A 25,947-nucleotide genomic window follows, 5' to 3' on the forward strand; every position below is an offset into this window, starting at 1 on the left:
GCTTAAGTGAAGAAAATTTTGAGAAATAGTATGTTGTTTGAAAAGAAAATATATGTAAATGTAGCATAATGTAGAAATCAATTTTGATAATGCATATTTTTACTGGTTTTTTCACGTCATTGTGCATGTTTCGTCATATGATAGTGCATGAATGCATGCATGTTTTAAGATTTGATAGTGCATGGAAATCGGACTCTATTCATGACATACAGAATGAACTATTAGTTATATTAAGCCATACACTTCTAAGAAAATTGTTGGACAATATCAAAATTATTGTAATTGTATTGTAATTATGGCAGATGAAACAATAGACATCGCCACCAAATAACAATTTAGCATTTGTTTAAGATTCATTCATACTTCAGTGGAGCTAGAAGAACATTTTTTAGGATTATATTTTACAGAAATTACAACAGTCAAGACTCTATTTGATATTATTATGGATATTTTAAGAAGAATTGATTTGCCTGTACCTAATTGCAAAGGACAGTGCTGTGATGATGCAACTAACATTGCCAGTTTTATAATGGTATCCAGAAAAAGTTAACTGAAATAGAAAAGAAATCTGTGTATATGCACTGTCTTGCACACTCTTTTTAAACTTAGCACTACAAGACACTGTGAAAGCAATTCCGAAATGCCGAAACGTAATGAGTGTTATGAAAAATTTAATACATTTTGTTAAAGATCGCCTCTATTTGTTCACTTAAAGGCAGATGACTTCACAAACCTGAGACCATTCCGTCCTGTTAGGTACTTGGCAATTTCTTCAGTTTTATCCAACTATATAAAACTTCAAGAATTTTTTCTAAACATGTCGAAAAGTGACACTTAAGATGCTGGTGCTAAAGCACATGGGTTTTTAATTCATATGCAGACGTATGATTTATTTTTTATAGTTGTCAGTTTTGCAGTTTTGGTAAAACTATTTGGTCACATCAATACAATAAACATAGCACTGCAGAAAAAGTCTCTACATTTTGAGGAGACCAAGACAATGATTTTCACCTCTGTAACAACGATTAAATTTCTAAGAAATAATTTTGAATCATTCTGAACTGAAACAACAGTAAATGTAAAGACATGGATGTTAATTTTCCGAAACTACCTCGTCCTAAGAAATACGATGACTCCAACAATTCATCTGTAGATAAATTTGCTGAAGTGTGTGATAAATGCAGAAGAATTTAGTATGAAAAGATGGATTTATCCTTCTTCTTTTTGGAATCACACTTCAACATTCCATCTTCCATGTTTCTAAGTCGAAGTGAACAATTTATACTTGGTGATAACAAACATTTTGAATACATTTTATCTTTCTATGAATCAGATATTAATAGCGAACGTTTGTCTTTCCATCATAGCATGTTTCATGAAATTACCCAAAGTAATGTATGTGCAAATATTAGTTTCTTGGATGAAATAGTGGCATACTTGAAGAAAGAAAAGCATCTACTTCATCTATTGCCAGAACTAATAAAATTTACACGAATAGTGCTGAAGATTCCTATAACTTATCTTCAGTCTGTCACGAGGCAGGATCATTTAAATGCCATTGCTCTTCTCAACTGCCAATGAGTCAATGAAACTTGACCTTGATGCCAGTGGCGGTTGGTGACATTTGTCAATGGGTGTGCAGTTAGGAAACAAGTAATAGGCCTAAAACAAATATAAACTTTGGTACTTAAATGTAATTACCGTATCTTTATATAGTATGGTGGGGTAGAAAATCCATCCTTCTCTCCTTTCTCTGGGCGAATATGTCGACCCTCTCGTTGAAGTCACACATATCACTAATTACTTGCTTTTTAATGGACAAAATTGCCAAAGCTGTTAGTCTATTTTCCCTCATGGTACTACGTAGAAACGTTTTCACGCGTTTTAATGTCGAGAAACATCTTTCTGCTTCACTGGTAGTCATGGGTATTGTTACTAGAACCTTCAAAAGTTTCACACTTTCGCTGAATGTACGCTCCAAATTATTTTCAATAATAAATTTCAATAAAACACTAGCACTGGAGGTGTTACTAAAGTCTTGACGCATGTAAATGATTTCTAACTCTGTTCGGAGTCTAGGCACTTAATGAACGGATAGGCTTTGTGGATTTCGTTTAACAACATTTCTGAAAACTCCTTGTTGTATTTGTTGAAGTTCTCTGTAATGAAAAGCTTAGATGCCATGAGATGCCCAGTAAATTTAAACCGATCTACAGCTTGAGTAACGACCGTATCACATATTTCTTTCACAGCAACTTTCCTCATATCCTCATTTCTTTTCTGATGGTGGATTTTCGTTGATCATATCAATGCTGTCTCTGACCTGTTGGATGTTCTGCTGAAAATCATTGACTGCTTTATTCACTGAAACAGAGTCTATTTGCCTTTTCTGCAGTTGGTTATACAGAATATCCACATGAGGCATTATGAGATGAAACACTTTCAACCAAAAGAGAAAGACTGGCTGCTGGATTTGAAGAAGAAGCCCTCTTGCTTGAGTAATTGTATTCATTTGCTTGCTTTGTTCTTGTATTTCTTCAAGAAAGTTTATCAGAGATTCCCTATGCTCATATACAGTTTCGACCAATCTTGATTTTAAATTCCACCTTATGTTTGAAATATCAGGAAATCTCTGCCTACGATGTCATCAAGTACTCATACACATTGTGGTGAGTTTGAAAAAAAAAGCTGAAATTTCATTGATATCAGCAAAAAAGATCCTCACTTGAGTATTTTGACTCGTAGCTTGCGCCATAATTAAATTCAGTTTATGAGCATAGCAGTGGACGTAATGCGTGTAAGGATAGTTCTGCCTGATTAACACGTGAACACCAGCATTTCCGCTGCTCATGACACTAGCGCCGTCATAGCTTTGTGAAATTACCTTGTTTTTGTCATGGATTACTTGCGACAAAACATCTTTAACGCAGTCTGACAGAGACACCGCATTACAATTATTCAGGTTCACAAAAGACCAAAATCGTTCCACAAGCTTGCCATTGGATAAAAGATAACGCAAAACTATCACCATTTGTGTTAGGGATGATATGTCCGTAGTTTAATCTGCTATGACTGATACATACTCTGCCTTTCCTATTTCTTCCTTCATCTTCTCATGGTACACCTCCAACATGCACTGTAACAGGTCATTTTGTATGCCTTTTGAAGTGCCCTTAAACACACTTACTTATTCATGTGCTCTTTAAGTGCGGAAACCAACTCAGCTGTAAAGTTTATTAATCCATGAAAAATTACCGGATTTGCAGAACTATCCCTTTCGTCGTGGCCACGTAGAGCTAACTGAAATGCATCACAAAACTTTATACAGTTTATTATTTGTGCCAGCACATACCTATTTCTACTAATTTGCATATTTTTCTGCTCAATATTTCTTCTGAACGCAGTGTCCAATTGTTGTCCAATGTTACTCCTACCGAACATTTTTAAGTCCAATTCCGCATTCACGTGACATCTGGAATTTTCATGGTTAGTGGCATTTTGTTTTAAATGACTAATATCTCCGAAACCAACTTTCGTTCACATACCGCTTACATCCTGGCCTTGCGCAAAAAGTAAACATGGGAAGCAATAGAGAAAATTAGTTTCATCACAACCACATATCCACTCATAAGTTGAGTAGACAGTACAATTGAATTTTCTTTTAACTTCTTTTCCTTTGCACTTCGTTGTTTGAATTAGTTTAATGTCTGGAACAGGCCTACCTCTCTCCTTTATTCTAAGCTTTTCTTCAATCATGAGATTAAAGAAATTCACTACTTTCAGATCTCGAACGCGGTTCATTTTTGCTATACCTATACACACTGACAATAAAGCAAGACTGAAGGTTCACACTTATATCATAGCATGGTGCTGGCTCCTGGCTGCAAAGTGCAAACTGTTTGAATTTGAAATGATTGATAAACCAGAGTCGATCTACAATATCGCAAACTTCTGCTTGCAGAAGGATTAGAGCAATTTTATAAAGATGAAATATTAGGATGTTTGTCAAGAAAGAAAGTTGTTGATTTAGCAATTCCGTATGTTTAAGATGGAGAGACAAGAGAGCGCGAGAGCCATTGGACCGAGTCGGCTGTGTACGCGCATTCGCATACCTCTTGGCGATCTTCTCTCCACGTATAAAGAAACACAATCCTCCCCTCTCACTTCTCACCGCACCTTCCCCTCATTCTGTAGCAAAAACAGGAGTTGTCTCTTGACGTCTGTTACACCAGCACGATGCGGCAGAGGCAAGAGTAAACGGTGGCAGATTTAAATTCGTATAAAACTGTTTCTTGGTTCACATGCACGAAATTTGAAAGACAAATTAACACTCAAACAACGTATTTTTTAAATTAAGTTTCTTAGGGTGTGCACTTGCAATCGTGCGAATACTCAGCCGCTGCCACTGTTTGATGCCATATGTTATGACTTCATATGCAGGAACGAATTGAGGGGGAACACATTTGCCAGCAAAATTTAAAATGAGCTTCTTCAAATCCATCTGTTTTTTTATTAGTTCTGACTACTAAGTAGTCTACATATATTCTTGCCCACCAATAATATTTCCTCTTCAGGTAGGGCAATTGGACACGCTACAGTTTGTCAATGAAAGCATTTAAATCTGAAGTGTCAAAGAGAAAAATCTGTACTTCTGACCTGAGTTCAAACAGATGGCTCAATATATTCACCCTCGACAGCCACCTAACTTCGGTATGAAATAGAAGTGAATCATACTCAGCACCCATTTCTCTAGACAGAATCGAAAATATTCGTGAGTTTGTAACTCTGGATTTAATGAAATTGACACTTCTCACCACTTCATTAAAAACTCTTTTGAGATCAACCAGCATATTTCTTGCAGCTAAAGGCTCACAATTAATATCACAATGTGCAAATTTAGTCTCAGGAGGGTCATTCCATACAACATTTTAAAATTTGTAACATCAAGTTCTGGATTTATTCAATATTCTAGTAAATGAATGTCATAATAATAAATAGTTAAATGGCCTAATATGAACTCCGTCTCAACAATGGTTGAAAGGTAATGAAGGGTGAAATATTCGGGGAGTTGATATGTAGACTATTGTTAAAAATATTATTAAAATGACATGCTTCATTGTATCAACGTAAAAATTGTGCCAATACAATGATGACTGTATATATTTAAACTTACTTCTGAGTTATTATGGATTTTTACTTCGAGCATGTATTAAAACTTACAGTAAAATAAAGCAATGTTAATATTTTCAAATCGAATATTTTTTTTCCATGCTCTATTTTTTACAGTGAGATAAACAATTTCTTAATCTATTACAACAATTTTATGATGGGATCTCTAATACTTTGGGAAATATTAAATAAACCAGAATTGCAAATTTTTCCATTAAGGATCAAAGTCGCGTGCAGTGTATTACGTCACACGTTCATATCAGGCACCCACACGCATGCTTAGCGATTGATATGACAAATGCCAGATGTTGCGACATCCCTCAATGGTACGCTAATAGATTTCACGTGAGAGTTTGTTTTTTTCCTGTTATAATCTCAGTGCAACTTTTCCACTTCAGTTTAGAGGGTGATTTTGTTCTGTTCTGTCATTGTAACTTTTTCCCTTCAGTTTAGACGGCGATTTTGATCTGTTCTGTCATTGTAAGTTGTAAGTGTTCAAAATGCCTAAATTAAAGACGAAAAGTTGTAATCATCTGTGGTGTTCCAACATTTTCAGACCTGAAAAACATTTGTCATAAGTCTGTAAAAGAAAAGTGACAAGTAGCATGTGTAAAAAGGTCCCGCATTTAGTGGTAGGTGATGCCATTTGAGAATGCTTTTGCCATAAGATTTCAAAAATTGAAATAATTAGTGAAGTTGCTGGGACTGAAAGTAAGGTTGACAAATCAATAAGCGAAAAAGAATGTTTACAAACAGAGGCGGGAAATTCAACAAGTGAAGAAGCATATGCTCCTGAACGTAAGGAACTATAAATGTATCTATCAGAAATCTATCAGAAATATTGACGTCATTGTTACAGAGAAATTTAGTAGAAATGTAGTACACGGAATGGACGACAACTGACAGGGCCAATATGATTTTAGTCAAAAGTGACTGTGTAAATTTCATTAATAACTTGGTTGGCTTAAAAAAATCAAGGTACTGTACACAACTTCATTGCAAAGTCCCAAGCAAATTATTTAAAGTAGCTGAAAAATGAAATAAAGCCCGCTGAGTTCATTATCATTGGTGATTTTTCAGATAATTACAGTTTCATTATTCAGGATGCTACACAAGGTCATCACTGGAGTACTTCTCAAGCAACAATACACCCATTCACTGTATATTACAGAAATTCAGTTGGTGGTAATTTAGAGAACCTTTGTTTTTCAGTAATTTCGGAATGCTTAGTTCAGGATAGTGCAACAGTTAATGTTTTTTAAGGAAAATGATAGGACATCTGAAACAAACACATACCGAAATATCTAAAATATATGATTTCAGTGATGGAGCAGCTAGGGAATACAAGAACGAAAAAACTCTGTTAATCTACTCATTCATGAACATGATTTTCAAATACCTGCGGAGTGGCATTTCTTTGGAACTAGTCACGATAAAGGGCCCAGTGACAGTGTAAGAGGTACAATCAAGTGGCTCGCTGCAAAAGCTAGGAACTCTAATTTCAACTCCTAAAAGACTGTATGATTGGTCAAAATGCAATATATAGGGAATTATTGTGTCATTCATATCCATTGAAAAACACGAAGAAGTAGTTACAAAATCTAAATCCTCAGAGATTTGCCGGCCTCAAGACTGTTCCTGGAACAAGAAGTGTTCACTGTGTGGTTCCAGTTAATGGAAAGTTAGCAATAAAACCCTATTCTGCTTCATCAGAAGTGTCGAAACTAGTTGAAATCAGATGTGTAACGCGCACTGGTCGTCAATGCGGAAACGCTTCTCGCAGTGACCAGCAGCAGTGATTGCGCATGGCGCAGCGGCATAGATCACCCTTTAAACGGCGAGTTGTTTTAATTTATAACTTCCTTATTTTTGAAGATCCCATTATGAAAATTTGAAAGCCTAATGAAAATGCTCAGCAAATTGTCATTTATTTTTTTTATGTGAATTGAAATATTCGATTTTATGTAATGGCGTTTTTTTAAATATATTTTTGAATTTCTTTAAACACAATTTTCAGAGCTGCACTGAATTATAGTAGCTATCTTAATAGCCTATTTTGTAAGCTATCTATCGATATCTTTAAACAAATTTTTGTAATTATTCTTATGGTCAGAAAATAAATTTAAAATAGAGCTGTGTGCTCAAATAAAAATATTTTAACAGCGCATTACATTTAAACGGTAGCTGTCGCAAACATAATTTTGTACATGATTAATATATACGACATAAAGAGTTGAATGTACAATTTTTAACAAATTTGGAGATATGAATGTTTTTCGTCATACTGTTTTGCATGGAATTACCCAGGAGCGACTTCTTTAATTTTGCAACAACTCCACTATGTTTCCCAGTCACTGAACGTGTTCCATCAGAACAAACGCCAACACATTCACATTCATAAACTGGTTTAATTTTATAAATATTTCATTTGAAGTTGTTCGTCCAAGCAATGGTTCACAAAGCAAGAACTCTTCTTTCACTTCTTCAGAGTCTTCTTGAAACTTCTAGAAAACAAAGTGCTGACAAAGACACTTGCAGCCATTACACATGTTTCGTCTGTTGCTAGAAGAGCTGACACACCTCGCTAGTTGGTTAGTCTAGTTGGTTGGTATAGTCTTGTATTCACCACGCTGCTGCCGATTGTCATTCAGAATCACAATAGTTTCTTTTCTTTTTATTAGAACTTTGCTTTTCTCAGATTAATTTTCTTCAAACACAATTCCTTTCAGCTTTCTTGTGTCTCCCTGACATTGATGCCTAGGGCATGTGCCCAACTTACCTCATCCTATGTATGCCACTGATTGCAATATAGCATTAAAATAACTTGTTAGTCTATAGTTATTACGGACACAAATATCAAAATAAATGCAATTTGTATGGTAATGGTTACCAATTAAAACGTTTTTACTAAAATAAACATTGATTTATTAATAATTATAAAATATTTTCAGATCAACATTCCAGAACAAAATGAAGAAGTAGAATGGTTACACTTTTCTCCTGTGGAAGAACATTTTTACCGTAGGCAACATACTGAATGCTCACAAGACTTCATAGAGAAGCTCAGCAAAATCCGCAGTTTGGATATTACTTTGGACTCATTAGATAGACAGACAATCAATAAGGTGAGTCATATATTGTTATGAAATGCACGGAAGAACAATGTATGCATTTACAGTATATACCGTAATTTCAATGTCTTAACTACATAAGGATGCATTGCTAGCTGAACAAATAGTGTATTGACTTCAGAGGTGGATTTATCTAGAGACTCAAGCGCTGCAAAAGTTGCGGCTGGAAGTTGTGAGTCTGTTCACACACAAGGTGCTACTTTTGCAGCTGCAGTTTAGCTGCAGCTTTGCTTCTCTGTGTTGATTTTCCAATACATTTTGTTGTTATGTTCGCATTACAGTTTCAGATTGTGAAACTCACGTGGTAGCTTCCTTATCATCTCTTTTAATTATGAAATGGAGAACAAAATGTTAAACTACAAAAAGCAGACAATGCTGGGACAAAGAAAGATTAGAAATACAGAACAGTTTGCAGTTAGGCCTACAATCTCCTTCGAGAACTATGATGACATGGATGAATAGGCATTAATGTTATGATATAAGAACATTTTGCGAGTATTAGGAACATTATTATTTTTTTAACCTTTTTTTATTGCGTCATTCCATGTCAGACCTGACACATTTTTGATCTCATATTTTTAGAATTGTTTGAAATTTCTTTTATGTTTTGTAAGGGTAAAATTAAGAGACCCATATTTTTTTGTTGGCTCTAATTCTGATTATTTTGAGATTTATACAACATCAAAATTATTGAAAAATTGCACACATTGACATATATAAATATTCGTTTCTCTCATTATGTGTATCGTATGAAATCGAGGTTAGTCTCATTTGGAAGGTTAAAAATATGGCTTTTAGCCTGTGTATATTCACTTTCCATTTTTATGCATTCACAGTACTTTGTCATAATTATTATATAAATTTTGATGTTCATAATGTTCGGAAACTTAGAATACCATTTTTAAGTTGTTACCTTGTTCTCCATTTAATTATCCGTAAATATGCTAAATTTCATAGTGGGAAAACAATAAATGACAGAGTAAAAAAATACTAAATAAATACGTGCACAGAGCTCTATTGCGCTAATCTTAATCCCTTGCAGTCAGCACACTGTTAAACTGCTTTCTGAAGCCTGTCCTGCGATAAATTGTCAATTGCTGCCTTTGTCTGTTTTCACCAGACTGGCAACTGCTAGTCCTCTTTGTTTACATCTGGAGAAGCTTAGCTGGGATATATAATACTTGAATCAGGTACAAGGCAGTATGAATTCTCTTCAGTTTGTTCTGAGATTTTCAAACATTCGGGCATTAATAATACAGTACTATAGTATTACTGTGAGTGTGTATGGCGTAGTTTCTGTTATTGTTTTTAGTTGGTGCAATTAGTGTGTAGTCTAATCACAATGAGTAATGTAACACAACCTAGACATTATCAGTGTTTTAATCCTTTCAAAATAAGCAACCACAGTCGTAGGTTTAAGAAAGGAGAATTAAGGTGTGTGACTTCCAACATGCTTAAAGAATTGAACATGCAACGCATTAAGTTATCATACAATCTTAGGATTTGTGAAAATTGTTGTAAGAAAATTTCGTTAATGTCAGATGATGGCGAATCAAGTGCTGTTCAAACCAGCAATGTTGATATCTTAGCCGGTTCTAGTATCCAGAACATTGAACAAGAAACAACAAGCAATTCAGAAACTGATAAATGTAGTGCATCAAGTAATTCAGAGGTGTCAGTGACTGACATTGATAAGTTGAATGAAAGTTTGGTCTCAGTGGGGGAAACACCAATTAAGAAGAAGAAATTATCACAGAAGAAGTATCCTCAACAGAAATATCAGAAAATAAAACAGACACTTAAGGAAAAGATTTTTCGTGTTGAGAAAAAGTAGAAACAATACCAGATGAGAAGAGTAGCAGTGACATAATTATTAAGCTACCAAAGTGTTTCAGGAACACTATTGACAGAAAACTTAAAATTCAGATTTTAACTATATTTGAGGACTGGCCATACAGTAAAATTACGGAACACTTTGAAACAACTAGTAACATGATCAGTGTTGCAAAAAACTTAGCTACAGAGAGGGAAATTCTCTCAATTCCAGAATCTACAAGTGGAAAAACTTTAGACACACCCGTAGTCTGGCTGGGCAAAAGAGAAGGCCTACTGGCCTTAGCTCTGCCAGATTAAATAAATAAATTATTATTATTATTATTATTATTATTATTATTATTATTATTATTATAGTGAAAAAAATACTTGATCATTACACTAATGATGATATAAGCCGCGTCATGGCTGGAAAGAAAAACTTCGTTTCTGTAAAAGAAGATGGCCACAAAGTACAGAAATAGAAAAGATTGTTATCAAATTTAAAAGAAAGATTTCGGGCTTTTAAGGTTAAAGATCTAGATATACAAATTAGTTTTTCAAAATTTGCAGAACTAAGACCAAAACAATGTGTGCTTCCTGGAACCAGTAGTACTCATTCAGTCTGTGTGTGTGTGCTCATCATGAGAATGTAAAATTGTTAATTGATGGTGGAAACATTGCGAAATTGACAGCCAATCTAGAACGGCCACTGAGAAGTTACGGAGATCTGATTTCACAGATTGTACATAACCCTACTTCTCCTGATTGTTATTTCATAAAGTGTAAAAATTGTCCATCAACAGCAGACTTAATTCAATATTTACAGGAAGCATTTGAAACAGAAATGATAGATGTAATCAATTACAAACAATGGGTAACTGTTGACCAAATTAATTTAGAAATTATACACTCTACAGTAGAATTTTTAGATAAACTTTCGACCAATTTAGAAGCCCTAGCTCCTCACGCATTTATTGCTCAGCAACAAGCTGCGTTTCTGGCAGAAAAGGAAGAAGCTCTCCAGGACGATGAATGCCTTGTAATTTGTGACTTTTCCGAAAATTATGCCTGCGTGATTGAAGACTCAGTACAGTGTGTTCATTGGAATAAAAATCAGGTCACACTCCATCCCTTTGTAATTTATTTTAAAGACAAGTGAATTAAAACATAAAAACTTTGTACCAATTTCAGAGTGTCTTAAACATGATACAAATGCTGTCCACCTTTTCAAACGACAATTAATATGGTTTCTGAAGAACGAAATAGGAAATGTGAAAAACGTTATTTATTTTTCTGATGGGGTTAGTGCCCAATACAAAAACCGAAAATTTTTTTGTAAATCTGTGTTTTCACGAAGAAGATTTCGGCATGAGTACTGAATGGCATTTTTTTTGGAACTTCACATGGGAAGGGCCCTTGTGATGGGATTGGCGGCACCACTAAAAGACTAGCAACAACAGCAAGTCTTCAGCCACATCAGGACCCCATTATGACACCAAGAAAATAGTTTGTGTGGGCAGAAAAAGAATATTAGTGGAATTCATTTTCTATTTTTCACCAGTGATAAACATAAAAATGAATATGACTTATTGCAGTCTTGATATGAGAGGGCAAAAGCAGTAAGTGGCACGAGAACACTACATGCTTTCATACCGGTCTCAAAATCTGAAGCACTGGTTAAAGATTATTTTTTGTCCCACGAAAGTAAACATGTATTTATCTGAGTTGCTTAATAGTACTTTATGCAACAAGCCTATAATGGTAGTAATTAAGACGCGAGTATGTTGTTTATGAAACAAGTGCAAGCGAGTTTCATAATTTTCATACGAGCGTCTTAATTACCATTATAGGCAAGTTTCATACGACTTTTTATGCTCGACCATATTTCTAACTTGAAATTATTCAGAAGTATTCATGTTATGGTTAAGTGAGGAGTGGAACTGACCTGAATTGTGAGATGTGCGCAGACGCGAAAGTATTGATTTTTTCCGAAACACAAATGTCATTGACCTTGATATAATCTAGAGAATAACATGAACATTAGGCATGATATAACCTGGAAATTGATTTAGAATTGAAAAACGAGATGACAAATTGAATTTATTTGAATATTATTTACAATTAACGCTAATTATTATAGTAACAGAACATAACCTTCTGCGACAGTATTGGATTTCCAGCCTCCGTGACTTTTCGCTAATTGTCTTTCGATTGCATATCCGAGAATAATCGATACTTGTGGTTTTATAATGGTACAATCAGTACAAAGGTGATTTCTCATTGGCTGAACAACTGAATTATAATGAATAGGTGTACTTTAATGAGGTGCATTAAAGGGCTACTACCAGGTGTATAATTACTACATTTCAGCATGGTCGAGCATAAAAGTACATTTCAGTTATCCAATCCAGTTGACTTGTTTTTGTGCTTCAAAATGTTTACATATTTCGTAAGTTGACTTTATGGTGTATAACATACTGACACTGTGTGTACACATGTATCCATACATAGCAACGCGGTCTTGCAGTGATGCTCCTACTCAACAGTGTGCACCCAGCTGAGTAAGTTAATTTATTGCAAATTTATTTATGTATATCCCATTCTGAAATTTTGTACACATATAGTTGAGAAACTAAGGAATGCACTGATATTTTTTCTATATTTCGAAAAAAGTTTCCGAACTTAAAAAAAGGCATTTTAAAATATATTTTCGAGAAAAAAATACAACATAAATTTTATGTAATCGAAGATATGCTAAAAGTATATCTTTGAGCTTTAATATGAGCCAAATTTGAATAAATTGCATTAATTAGCAACGAAGATATTACCGTTTATATATAACAGTGCGCACGCTATTACATAAATTTTGAATTTAAATACTTTTCGAAAGAATCAAGTTTTATGAAAATAAAAATATACATAAGTATATTTTATTTTGTTCTTTCAATCAAATAAAAAAGTTTGACAAATAAAAAATATCAATGTTAAATTTCTTTTAAATTTGTCCGGTTTGATGTGGAATGACACATTGGTCCCGAAGAGAGCGGATTTTTTTTAACATCGTCTTGTGAAATTTACATTGCACTAGCAATTTCTGCTAGAGCCTTTTACTTTTTGTTGTGGGAATCGGCATTTGCAAATTCCACAAGCACTGTCTTGATTGAAATTGGCCTATTATTTGTTTTTCTGTCCTAACTAGTCTTCAGAAATTGGCATTACTTTTATTATAAAGCTATTAGAAAAATGTCTATATACTTCAATGATAACCAACATCATATTCTTGGAAGAAATGTTAACAACCCTCGTGTTTGAAACTACACTACATAAAATTAACAAAAAAATTAATTATATCAGCAAATATACCTGTGTTGTATACTTAGTAACTGTTACAGATCATTTATTTTCATCACATCAAACATTGAAATTATATCCAAACCATGTAAAGTATCATTGGCATATTTGGGTGGCAACACTGGTCACAACAGCTGCAAAAGTTTCAACAAAACTGATATCAGAAATGTTGTGGCTGCAACCCTATTATTTGTTCGGCAGTTGCCACTTTTCAGGTTGCACTGTTGTTCACACATCGCAATATGAGAGTTATGCAGTATTTTGTACTGCAGCACTGCAAAAGTAGCAATGTGTGACCATACTTCAATAAGAATTACCAGGATAATTCTGTGGTGTTCGGGTAAAGGGGTATAAATCATTTTTTTTGTCCAGGTGGAATTTTGTTCCCCAGATGAACACAAAAGTTAAATTATACAAGTGGGTGTGTAAAAATCAAAGAATACAAGTAGTTGATGTGTTTTTTATTTGTGTAGAAAATTATTTGTAATAAGGGTTCCAAGTTTAATTTTCATTTATCTCCGAACTCATTCTTATGACTTATCTCCCTTTACCCAAACACCACAGAATTATTCAACTTATTTACAGAATAAATGTGTTCCAAAAAACTGCCATTTTTAGTGATTCTCAATCGCTTCATCTAGTATTTCATGCCAATACCAATATCAAAGAAATACAAAGATTCTTAAAAATCCTTCAAAAGTTGAATAAATATATTCAGCTGCATTGGATTCCTGCGCACTGTGGAGTACAAGCCAATGAACATGCGGATCAATTGGCAAAAAAGGGTACTAAAATTTTACAGATACAAAACAAAAAAGTATCATACTATTCCGCTAAATTATTCATGCATAAAATATTCCAAGATGAAATATCAGAATTGTAATAGGATACTAAATACAACACATAGTCTGTACTTTTATATACGTTTATGTGTTAATACACAAACTGTTCCAGACTTCCCTTGCCATGAAATATTTGCAGTGTTCTGTTGAGTAATTGGTCAGATAGTCTTGGAACTCATTTACACAAATTTCTACATGGGAAAGTGATATAACTGTGTAGATTGAAGACTGCAATAGAATACATTAAAACAAATTTAAAAACAATACAGGGCTTTCATTTCAAAACTTTCCAGTCTAAATAACTAATTATTTAACTATTTTAAACAAAAAAACACGTCAATTTAGATATTGAGGGGGAAGTCTGAAACCAGCGTTAATTGCATTTCAGATTTCATTCCCCACCCCCAACCATCCTCACTTTGAAATTTCAAATGGCACCCCTATATTTTTATACTTACATAATATGAGAGAGCATTCAATTGTTTATACATCTCATTCATTTATTTCACATCTTTTGCCTGGCAACCTGACGAGAAACAGTTTGTTTTGCATTAAATCAAATGTTCAAATGTGCTCCATTGTTGGTTAAACAGTAATACAGTCATTTTGGAACTCCTCACGAACACTTTAGTGTGTTTCCTTACTAATCCGATTACATTCTTGGGTTATTCTATTCTTCAGTTCTTGAATATTCTCAGGTGGAGGAGTATAAACAACTGATTTCAAATGATCCCATAGGGAGAAGTCAAGCGGCGTCAGGTCTGGAGATCTCGCCGGCCATTCTATCCAATCCATTTTCCAGAAAATCTTCTATCCAGCTATTTTCGCACAGGTGCTGCATAGTGTAGGGGAGCTCTATCCTGTTGATAATGCAAATTTTGTTCGTCCAACACCAGGTTTCCTTCATTGACTTGATTCTCTAGCAACAATGTGATAAGTGGATCAGTTACAGTTTCTGAAATGTTCAGATACAATTCTCCTGTCAGGTTTTCTTCAATGAAAATCAGTCCAACAATATCATCCCCAAAAATTTCAGCCCACACATTTAGTCACTGTTACAAATGTTTCACAGTTAGAATTAGCATTGTCTGTATCACTTGCTTTTCTTCTCAAAATCCCTGTTCTAAGCCACTTTCCATTATTAAAAGAGTTTTCGAAAATATAATATTAAAACTGGAGTTAACTCACAACACACTTTTTCCAACTATAACTTAGCACTTCTGCTTAAATTGCGAGATCGCTAATTTGGCAACGATGAGCAAAACCAGTAGTAAAAAACAATAAATAATCAGCTTGTTGAAATATGGACAACATATGTTTACTTAAAACAGCAAGAGAAAGCAGGAGCAATAAAATCATGTTGTATTGTTGTTTATTTCACTGCTCTTATGTTACCAACCCTACCAATCGTTTTCAGCACATACCGCAGTTCCTCTGAAGTTAGTAACAATGCAATCACATCCTCATATCTTGAAAATACCAGATTTTTGTTTGGTTGTTTAATATTCATAGCTCTTAGAACGTTTGGCTTACACAGTACGTTATCCTGTTTATGTGGACAAATTTTACTCATTTATTTTTTTGTTATACAGAGTCAGCCAAAAAAAAAAAAAGTATGCCTATACACTCTTTAAGGAACGAAAATTATTTATTAAGTGTTTGTTTTACATTTAAATACTGATCATACATGTAGTATTGTCTTCAGTTAAGCACATGGATACTTTAGATGTTCAAAATGTTCGCTGTTTGCCGACAAAGCCTTGTAGCTGTACGCAGTCTTCCCAATCTTCCTCTGTGAATATCACAAATCATTCCATGCGCCTCAAACTTGTCAATAATGTGTTTAATTGTTAGGCAGGTTGGGGGTTCTGTTTCGTACTCCCGCCTCCATTGATGCTGCACTTCACCGGCATTATCAAACCTCATAAACCACTTCAGAATGCTTTTTCAGAATTTGTTATACAACACCATGTTTCGCTGCTCGAACATCAAGCGTGCTCCGGCCATTTTGTTTTCTCACTATCATGTTGAAAGTACAGACATCCGTTGAGCAAAAGACCATACTACAACATACTCGTAATTCAAATCAATTGACAATATCAATATTCCGATACAGTCTGACAAAGAGTGTATACATTTTTTGGTGGACTCTGTATTTTTAATTCAATTAGAATTAAATTTTTAATTCTGCCTGCGGACTACTTGTCCCACCTTCACGAACCACAGGTTGAGAAATGCTGCAATATGTAATGTGTCTGTAACTCTCAGCAGTGATGTCAACAATATAATTCAAATCAAAGACATGTTAACGAAATAGGTTCAAGTGCTTTTGAAATAGCATTATATAATACTTCAGCACATGTTGAGAAAGATAACACAGACCTGTGATGAAAAAACTTCAAACGAAAATTAGCTCTCCTTTATATATTTTTGTGTGCTAAAGTCGGAAATTACATAAAAAATTGCACATTATACACCATTTTTACACAAAATTATATTTTATTTTTTGTAACTTATTAATATACTGGTGATTTTGCTGCATCCATAACCCAGTCTGTAATATCAAAATTTTGTACTAACCTGTTAATGAGCATCAGAAACGTAATCTAGAAGGCTGTGACTATTTATCAGGTTGACTAGAAGGCTGTGTCTGTGATGAGATTGATGTCAAGTAGGCTATGGTTGAATCGGTGGTTGCTGGATCGCATCCTATGGCTGCATAAACTGCCTGCTCAATCATTTTGCCACTAGGTAGCAGATAGTGCACACCGCTATTACTGATAACTAGGGCAATGATTTTATTACACAATAAAATACAAGAAAATTAATTAAAAAAAAAACATTAGAAATTTAAAAAATTCAATATGAAATTTAGAACATTCATATTTATGGATAAATACCAGATGTTCCCAAGTCCCCTACTTGTTAAAACTGGAAAAGGTGGCAAAAGAACTTCAGGAGCTACAGGCTTGAAATGTGCCTCTCGAGAAGGTGCCTTCAGGAAGGTCTTCACACATTCTATAAGCTGATCAACTTCAGGAACTGATTCTGAAGTTCTTGTGCCACTCTACGTAAAGTGTGGGCTAGACACGTTACATCAGTGGCGTATACTGGTTAAAGGGTTTGGGCTACCACTGACCCTATTATTACACAAAATATATTTTAAAATCCCTATAATAAAATTCCTTACCTATTTATATGTGAATTTCAGACGTCTTGATTGGGACGAAAATACGTTGATGACTTCGTCATTGAAATTACAGTTGGGCCGCTTGCAAAGTTTCTGTAGAAATGACTTTTCAGTGGATATTAGTGCCAAGCCGGATAAACGTTCTTGTGTATGAGTTGATCTACAGTAGGATTTTATTCTCTTCAATGCAGAAAATGTTCTTTCTACCGATGCTGACATAGCTGGTATTGTCAGAATTAATGTTGCCAATTTAAGGACTTCAGGAATAACTTGGTTCAGCTGGTTTTCATATATGGCAGATAATATTTCATGGATAGGTTTGTTCGAAAAATCAAAGACTTCTGCTAAATATATTACACTTAATTCATTTTTCAAACGTACTTGATCAAAGTGACTGTTATAGGACTGAAATAATTTGTTTAGTGCCTCATTCGGGAAGTTTTCTCTATAATCAGAAAATTTTTGAGAATCTAGAAGATGTGTGAACTGAAGCTTTCCATAATCAGAAAATCTGTCAGTAATTTCCATGTGCATACCATCTAGTATGCTATAGTACAGCTGCCTGTATTTCAATTCATCATCTCCTTTTCTTCATTGATTAAAATTCTCGTTAACACTTTGTTAAAAACATAAAATTTACTCTGTCACACGTTAAAAGTGTTAAAATTGTTAAAAAGGTATTTACCTTCGACAGACGGCCCGTTTCGACGCTATTTGTCGTCGTCTTCAGTGTCTCTTGAACCACTGCTGATTTTGGCTCTGCGATGTGCAGTTGTCGATGGTAGGGGTGGGGGTGTGTTGCTCCTATGGTGGGGGTTGGTTGTCTGTATGCTATGACGTACTATGACGTCAAACAATGTGTGCGTATTGAACTGTAGTTGCGTATTAAGTATATATTGTGGGTGTGCTATTGTATTCTTATATATTTCGTATTGTTCTAGGATGTTTAACTGTGAACTTTTTGGTGTGATGTGTAAAATTTCCATATCTGTTTCTATATTATTGTAGTCATGATCACATTATCGACAATAATCATGACTACAATAATATAGAAACAGATATGGAAATTTTACACATCACACCAAAAAGTTCATAGTTAAACATCCTAGAACAATACGAAATATATAAGAATACAATAGCACACCCACAATATATACTTAATACGCAACTACAGTTCAATACGCACACATTGTTTGACGTCATAGCATACAGACAACCAACCCCCACCATAGGAGCAACACACCCCCACCCCTACCATCGACAACTGCACATCGCAGAGCCAAAATCAGCAGTGGTTCAAGAGACACTGAAGACGACGACAAATAGCGTCGAAACGGGCCGTCTGTCGAAGGTAAATACCTTTTTAACAATTTTAACACTTTTAACGTGTGACAGAGTAAATTTTATGTCCTTTTCTTCACTTTAATGGTGATTCCATTGTATTGACTGAAGAATTTTCATTTTCCAAATTACTCCATATGGACGGAAACCCACTACGTCTCAACTCGGATATAGTATTTTTTTAACTTTGATACCTCTTGCAAGTATATGCTATGTCTTGACTTTTTGTCTGAAGAATATTGTAGAGCACATCTGTATGTGCGAACACTCTAGCATAGACTTCAAGAAGAAATATATTCTGAAACTGTGTGAAAAAGTTCAAATATCCTTGAGCCTGCACAATTACAGCATCATCCCAGTTTTTTTCAGAATCATTACAAATGATATTTTTAAAGAAAGCAGTCCGTTTTTCTCTGTATTCCTTTACTGTATTTACAAGCCAAGATGTAAAATTCAATCTAGTTGGTGCTACTTTTGGGAGTTTCTTGTTCATAAATTTCTTGAGTTTTCTGATCTTTTAGGAGATGATGAGAAAAATGCAGCTAAACCCGACAGTGTTTTGAAAAAAATGCGGCATTCTGGAATGGATGAAGTACTTTGTTGCAAAACTAAATTGAGAACATGGCTGTAACAATGGACAAATAGTGCTTGAGGATACTTTTCTTGAACGTTTGTTTTTAAGCCATTAATATTTCCCGCCATAACTGAAGCACCATCGTATGTCTGTGCAATTAACTTATTGCCGACATTGTATTCTGCTGTTGAAACAAAGTAGCAGCAGTTTTGTCCGAACTGACATTTGTGAATCCTATAAACCGTTCTTGAACATTGGCAGTATTGTCGACGTATCTTAAAACAGTGGACAATTGACTCTGATTAGAGCAGTAACTTGTTTCATCAACAACAATGGCCACAAAAGGTTTTATGTTCTTTATCATAACCCCACTTATAGCAAATATTAAGTCATTCTGAATTGCGGGAGAAGTACCACGAAATACTGTTGAACTCTCAAGATGATTGGCGAGTAAATGGTCAAATTCACTTAAGGAACTTAAATATTCAATATAATTTCCTATATTGTCTGATTCCACACTCTCGTTATGACCCTGAAAAGCCAATTCTTGTTTTCCTAGAAAGCAGACTGCGTTAATAAGACGCAGTAAAATCTCCCGATTTTTTTTTTCACAAGAGCATTGTGTTGGTTGATGTGTAGAGCTTTTTGCTTATCTAGCTGTAAATCAATTCTTGTCTTCCCAAAGTTTGCAAAGTTCATGCTACTACAAATATGAGCTTTTGATTTGTCGTATTGTAGGACTGCCGTTCGAAGGGTCGACCTGGTTGGCGAGTTGGTATAGCGCTGGCTTTCTATGCCCAAGGTTGCGAGTTCGATCCCGGGCCAGGTCAATGGCATTTAAGTGTGCTTAAATGCGACAGGCTCGTGTCAGTAGATTTACTGGCATGTAAAAGAACTCCTGCGGGACAAAATTCCGGCACATCTGGCGACGCTGATATAACCTCTGCAGTTGCGAGCGTCGTTAAATAAAACATAACTTTTTAACTTTTAACCGTTCGAAGGGAGTTCATATTAGAAAACCCCTCTTTTGATCACACATTAGTTTCGCGGCTAAATAACAAACATGGCCAGCAAAATAGTTTAGACAGTTTAGAACTACCACACAACCAATTCCACTTACCATATGATGTTGAAGTGAAATGGCGTGTGTACTCACGCTGTTTTTCTTTTATGTCCATGGACAAATTTAACTCAGGAGTTGTTCTTTCCATTTTCACAATTTCAATTTTCTCGTTGTTATGTACGACGGTTAAAAGGCACTTTTAATAAACCTTCTATTACACAGTCATTTTCAACACAAACTTCTCCAGAAACTTGTTCTGCCATATTTTTCACAATATCACTTAATTGGGAAATTAAAAACTTAATAATTCACAATTAATATAACTCTTAGACACTCGAACAAATCACAGATTTAAAATAATGCACTGCAATAATACAATCACGTTCATGAGCTAGCGTACTAAGCGTATTGTTGCTTCGCGCCTGCGAAGAAACCGATCACGAGAGCGGCAACTCGCCCGGTCTACACTGCACGATGGAAACAGAAGGGAGGGGGGGACGTTGTGCGAAGGACAGCGTGCGGGGAATGGTCACAGGCTACCTCACGTAGCAAGCGGTTTCTCCAGCGATGCCGCCTTGACAACTTGTTTCTTTTCGAGAGCAGAGAGTGCATATAAATCTAACAGTTACTTTAATTTTAATTAGTATGGTAAAACTAATGATACAAAATTACTACATTATGTTATATTATAAACTTTTTCTTTTGTAATTTCCTTGGGCTACCGCCGGTAGCTCCGGTAGTCCGCAAAATACGCCCCTGCGTTACATGCACCATTTCTTAGTAAAGAGCTTGCCGAAAAGTGCCAGTTTTCATTATGTATGGTGCAGCATCAGTCAGGAACAGTAGTATGTTGTCATATTGAATTTCACTGGGGTATAATAGACTCAAGGATCTATCAAACAGTTTACTAATTGTTGAAAAATTCACTTTTTATAGTTGTTCACAATTTATTAAGAAAATTTCATGTCAAACATTTTCTTCCATTGTGCCTACCACAACGTTAGCCACATATAGGGTGACCAGACGTCTTTTGTCCAGACATGTCCTCCTTTTTAGGCCTTTGTCCGGGATTGGGGCGGATTGGAAAAAAAAAATCAAGAAATGTCCTCCTTTTCGTAACTTGTATGCCTGATATCTTGAAATTATCTGATTTGATTGACGCCTTTTTCAAGTAATTTGCCTGAGGTGGCAGCAGCATTGACGGAATATACTCTTTGCTCCTCCTTCTTATGGTCGTTGCTCAGAGGTAGCTAGTAAATCGAGAAATCGAGGTCCGAATGTAAATTTAATTAGATATTTTTTGTCCTTTTTAATAATTATAGCTTCCTTTACTTTCATGTGTAGCTACGTAACTGTAAAATCATTATTATTTAGTTTTTCATAATTATTTTGTAATAAAATAGATACTAACATACTTTTAAGTATAATATAAGCTTTAAGACCGTAACACACTATACCGAGAACTGTAGGCTTATACTATGCAAAGTCTTTGGGTTTGATATGCACTGATAGAAATAAAGTTACATAAATTTGAACGTCATTAATTGTTCAATTTCATTCAGGTAATATAAATTTTATAGGCTACAATTAGGTTAGGTTACCTGTGGGAGCAGGAAACATAGATGGTGGGGTAACTATGTTTTAAAAAAATTGCTAGCCAACCAATGTCAGCTATGCTTTATTTCGAGCGTTATTCTGTGCTAAAGGAAAGCATTTTTCATAGCTCGAAAAACACATTACATATTTCTCGCTGTAGTGTGTAACGAACTTAAATCTGTACTGTAAATATTTTGTAATAGAATAGATATTGACATAATTTAAAGTATAATGTAGGCCTAAGCCTAAATCTAAGTACATATTTTCTGTCCTCTTTTTTCGAACAATGTCCTCCTTTTTGAAGCATTGTGTCCTCGTTTTTGTCATGAGAATCTGGTCACCCTAGCCACATAGTTTCCTTGTGAATCTGTAGTTTCGTCCATATATACCCACATTTTTTTCACATTCACTTTTGTCCCAATCTCCTGTATTGTGTTTTCATAGTATTTCCCCGCATAATTTTTTCTCAGTGTTGAACAGTCGGGTATAGCTTTTCCAGTATGTTTTTTTAGGAATTCATGGAACTTATTTATTCACTTTCGTCAGTGGAATATCAGCAGAAATCAAAGCTTTGCAGAGTTCTGCAGAAAAAAGGAGAACCTGAAGGACGTGCTTGACCAAGTAGCATTTGTGGAACCACTTGTTTTTTGTATTGAATTCATTGTAGACCTCTTTTGTGCTTCTCTTTATTTACGTGTTGATCCACAAAAAAACTTTCTTTTGACTCCAACTCTGACGTCGCATATTTTACAATACAATATTTCACCATCCGTGTTGAACACTTTTTCCCCACACTGTGAAACATAATGTTTTAATCTAAATAACTTACTATTTTTTTTGCTTTTGGAATAGCTTCACTATATAATACCTGCTACACTAAAGAAAGACACAAATATAATGAGATGATAACAGCTAGCACGTAATTATGGAGACTTGGCAACTGTGTAGGGTTGTCTTTGTTATTAAAGACACCGACCACTAATCTTTGCCGTGACTGGTTTGTAACTGGAAGAAAGAGGCAGTAAAACTTAAAACATAATTTTTCTCTCTTGCTGTGGAATGTCACTGGACTGGTGTGGGCACATCCATCCTCCTACCTATGCAGTTGCAAAGTGGGAGAGACAGAAAATAGAGATACAGGTCAATTTTCGTATTGGTAAAAAGAAGAAAAGTAAATTGCCTTTCAAAAATACACATTTCCTCGCGAAAACACACAAAAATGCCAAATAGTATGTAACAATGATTGAAATAAACATTAATATGCTATAAAATCCACAAAATCGACAATAAATGCAACATCAAAGTTATATGGATAAGATCCTTTTCTGTTAAAACACATTTATAACTAAGCTTTCTCAACCGGCCTCCGTGGATTGTATTCATGTGATGATGGATAACTTCTGCAATAGAACCCGGGGGAGGACTTCTACCTCGGACCGTTAAGGGAGCCTTGGGGAGGGGGGGTTGCCGAAGCAGGAGTGGTACATGGACTCTGTTGGCTGTAGGGACCAGTCATTAAGGGGATCAAGTGGTTAGGTCGGTGCACGTAGAGGTAGTGCACTACCTGCCACCTAGCGGCTACTCGCACATAAACATTGATTGAGCAGGCGATGTGAGCAGCCATAAGATATAATCCAGCAGGTAGTGGGTTTGAGTCATTCCCTAAGCTTATTGTTAGTGTTTTGCAACAGTTGACTTAATTAATTAATTCCCCAGATAGGCCTATATTTTGCTATATTTTTATGGTGAGTTCATGATTAAGAATCATGAAAGGAACATTATAGATTTCGTTATAAAAGTTTACAGTTCCTATTTTGAAGTGAAAATGAGAGATGAAAACAAAATATTCCTACCAAGCAAAGTATGTTATGCTTCTGTAAAGATCTAAGGAAGTGGTCTAAAGTTAAAAAGAAAGCATTAAGATTTGGTGTTCCGATGATATGGAGGGAGGAGAGAAATCATAGTGATGACTAATGATTGTTATTTTTGCTGTTGTGATGTTAAGGGCTGTAATTCTAAAAATAAGAAAGTTAGCCTTTCTCATATCCAACTAACATTTCATCTGCTATATGCCCAGTTTCTCATGGCCCACAGGTTCCTGGCCCTTGCTCACTAGTAACACTAGAAGATGTTTTCAATGGTGCATCAAAGTCAGATAAAATTAATGAAGAATTTCAGTGTAATGTAGAATGTGGAAATCCTCAACAGTTTACGCAGTTTGAACTTAATGGTTTAATAAGAGAATTAGTATTACTCAAGGAAAAAGCTGAGCTCTTAAGCTTCAGATTAAGAGAAAGGAATTTGCTGGCACCAGGGGCCTGTTTCTCAAAACTCACGGACTAGTAATACTAGTCTGTACAGTAGTAATATTAGTTTATTTTACAAGTCTGTGTTTCTAGAAACTACAAGGGTAAAGTAATAGTTACCAGTTCACAGACTAGTAATATTGGTCGATTTCACCAGTTCATAAGTGATTCTGTTTCTCAAAATGCTAATCTAGTTGATTATACTAGTATTCAACAGAAATATTCCTACAAGACTCTAAAGACTGGTGATTTCTGTATTATCAGTTACCAGTGACAACCTTTCTCAGATAATCAAAACAAAATATTGTATTTATTTTTTTAATACATGTGGTTTAGTCATTCCAATTGAAGTGATGAAGTTGTTGTAAGAAGAGCTAAAACTATATCAAGAAAGAACAATTATTATTCATTTACGGGAGCATTTATTTAAATATAATGAACAGTTTAGGTAAATTGCCGAAAAGCTTGGAGTCAGCCTCGGTAGCGTACTTGGTATAGCGCTGGCCTTCTATACTCGAGGTTGCGGGTTCGATCCCGAGCTAGGTCGATGGCATGTAAGTGTATTTAAATTGCGACAGGCTCATGTCAGTAGATTTACTGGCATGTAAAAGAACTCCTGTGGGACAAAATTCCGGCACATCAGCGACACTGATATAAACTCTGCATTTGCGAGCGTCGTTAAATAAACCATAATTTGAATTTTGAAAAGCTTGGAGAGTTATTAATTATAGTGGAACCTGCTATAACAAGACATATAATAGAAGTCATGCATTATCAGCAAAGCTTCAAATACAAATTGGGATGTTGATTATTTTACAATGCCATCAGGTCTTTCTGTCCTAGACCAGCAACACATGCAGAATACTTGTATTTTCCTAACAATCTAATACCAATTCATCAACTGCAGTGAATTTTGCTGGCTTTCCTCCTCCACTGCCAGTTCTTCTGGCATTGTCAACTTTAGCCTACAAATTAAATATAAAACGACACTAATTTATGAATAGATCAAATGTAAAACTGAAAAAATAATTAGCGAAATTTTTCATTTAGTTATAAGTGGCATTAATGTCGACAGTAGACCCACTAACTACATAATATGTTTATATTATGATACCACAGTCTAGTATATACAGTCACGAAGCTCAATAGGTAGTAAATATGCATCCATAGATAATTGCTAACCACTAGGGTCGCTAATATCGCCTCATTACATACAATGCGAAATAGTACCGGCTCAGTCTATTGTTCCTAGCACCCTCACAACTCAAGCTTCGTGACTGTATATACTAGACTGTGATGATACTGTGAACTTGAATTGGTACTCATGAAAGTTGCTTTCTTAATGTTGGGCCAGTAAGTGTCCCTAACGTATGCATAATCTTTGTTCTGAGGTATCAGTTCCACAGCCCCACACATTACAACATTTTTTGTCCATTCGTTTACTTTATAATTTTTTCTTATTGTGCTTGAAAAAGCACTGAATAGTATATCCTTTGATTCATTAATCATATTGAGTATAGTTAATTTGCTTTCAATTGATGGAATTTTAACCGAAAAAAGAAATCAAAA

General features: G+C 35.0%; 1 protein-coding gene across 5 annotated transcripts in view; it reads left to right on the forward strand.

Moving 5' to 3' along the window:
* Positions 1-25,947, forward strand: part of LOC138701460 (E3 ubiquitin-protein ligase SHPRH) — a 444,559-nt gene that overhangs the window by 241,222 nt on the left and 177,390 nt on the right. For all 5 annotated transcript variants that reach the window (XM_069828349.1, XM_069828345.1, XM_069828347.1 and 2 more), the window contains one exon: positions 8,121-8,294. In XM_069828349.1, the coding sequence (XP_069684450.1) occupies positions 8,121-8,294 (174 nt within the window). The remainder of the gene's footprint in view (positions 1-8,120; positions 8,295-25,947) is intronic.

This window comes from Periplaneta americana, chromosome 6 (assembly GCF_040183065.1).
Source record: "Periplaneta americana isolate PAMFEO1 chromosome 6, P.americana_PAMFEO1_priV1, whole genome shotgun sequence".
Classification (NCBI taxonomy): Eukaryota; Metazoa; Arthropoda; class Insecta; order Blattodea; family Blattidae; genus Periplaneta; species Periplaneta americana.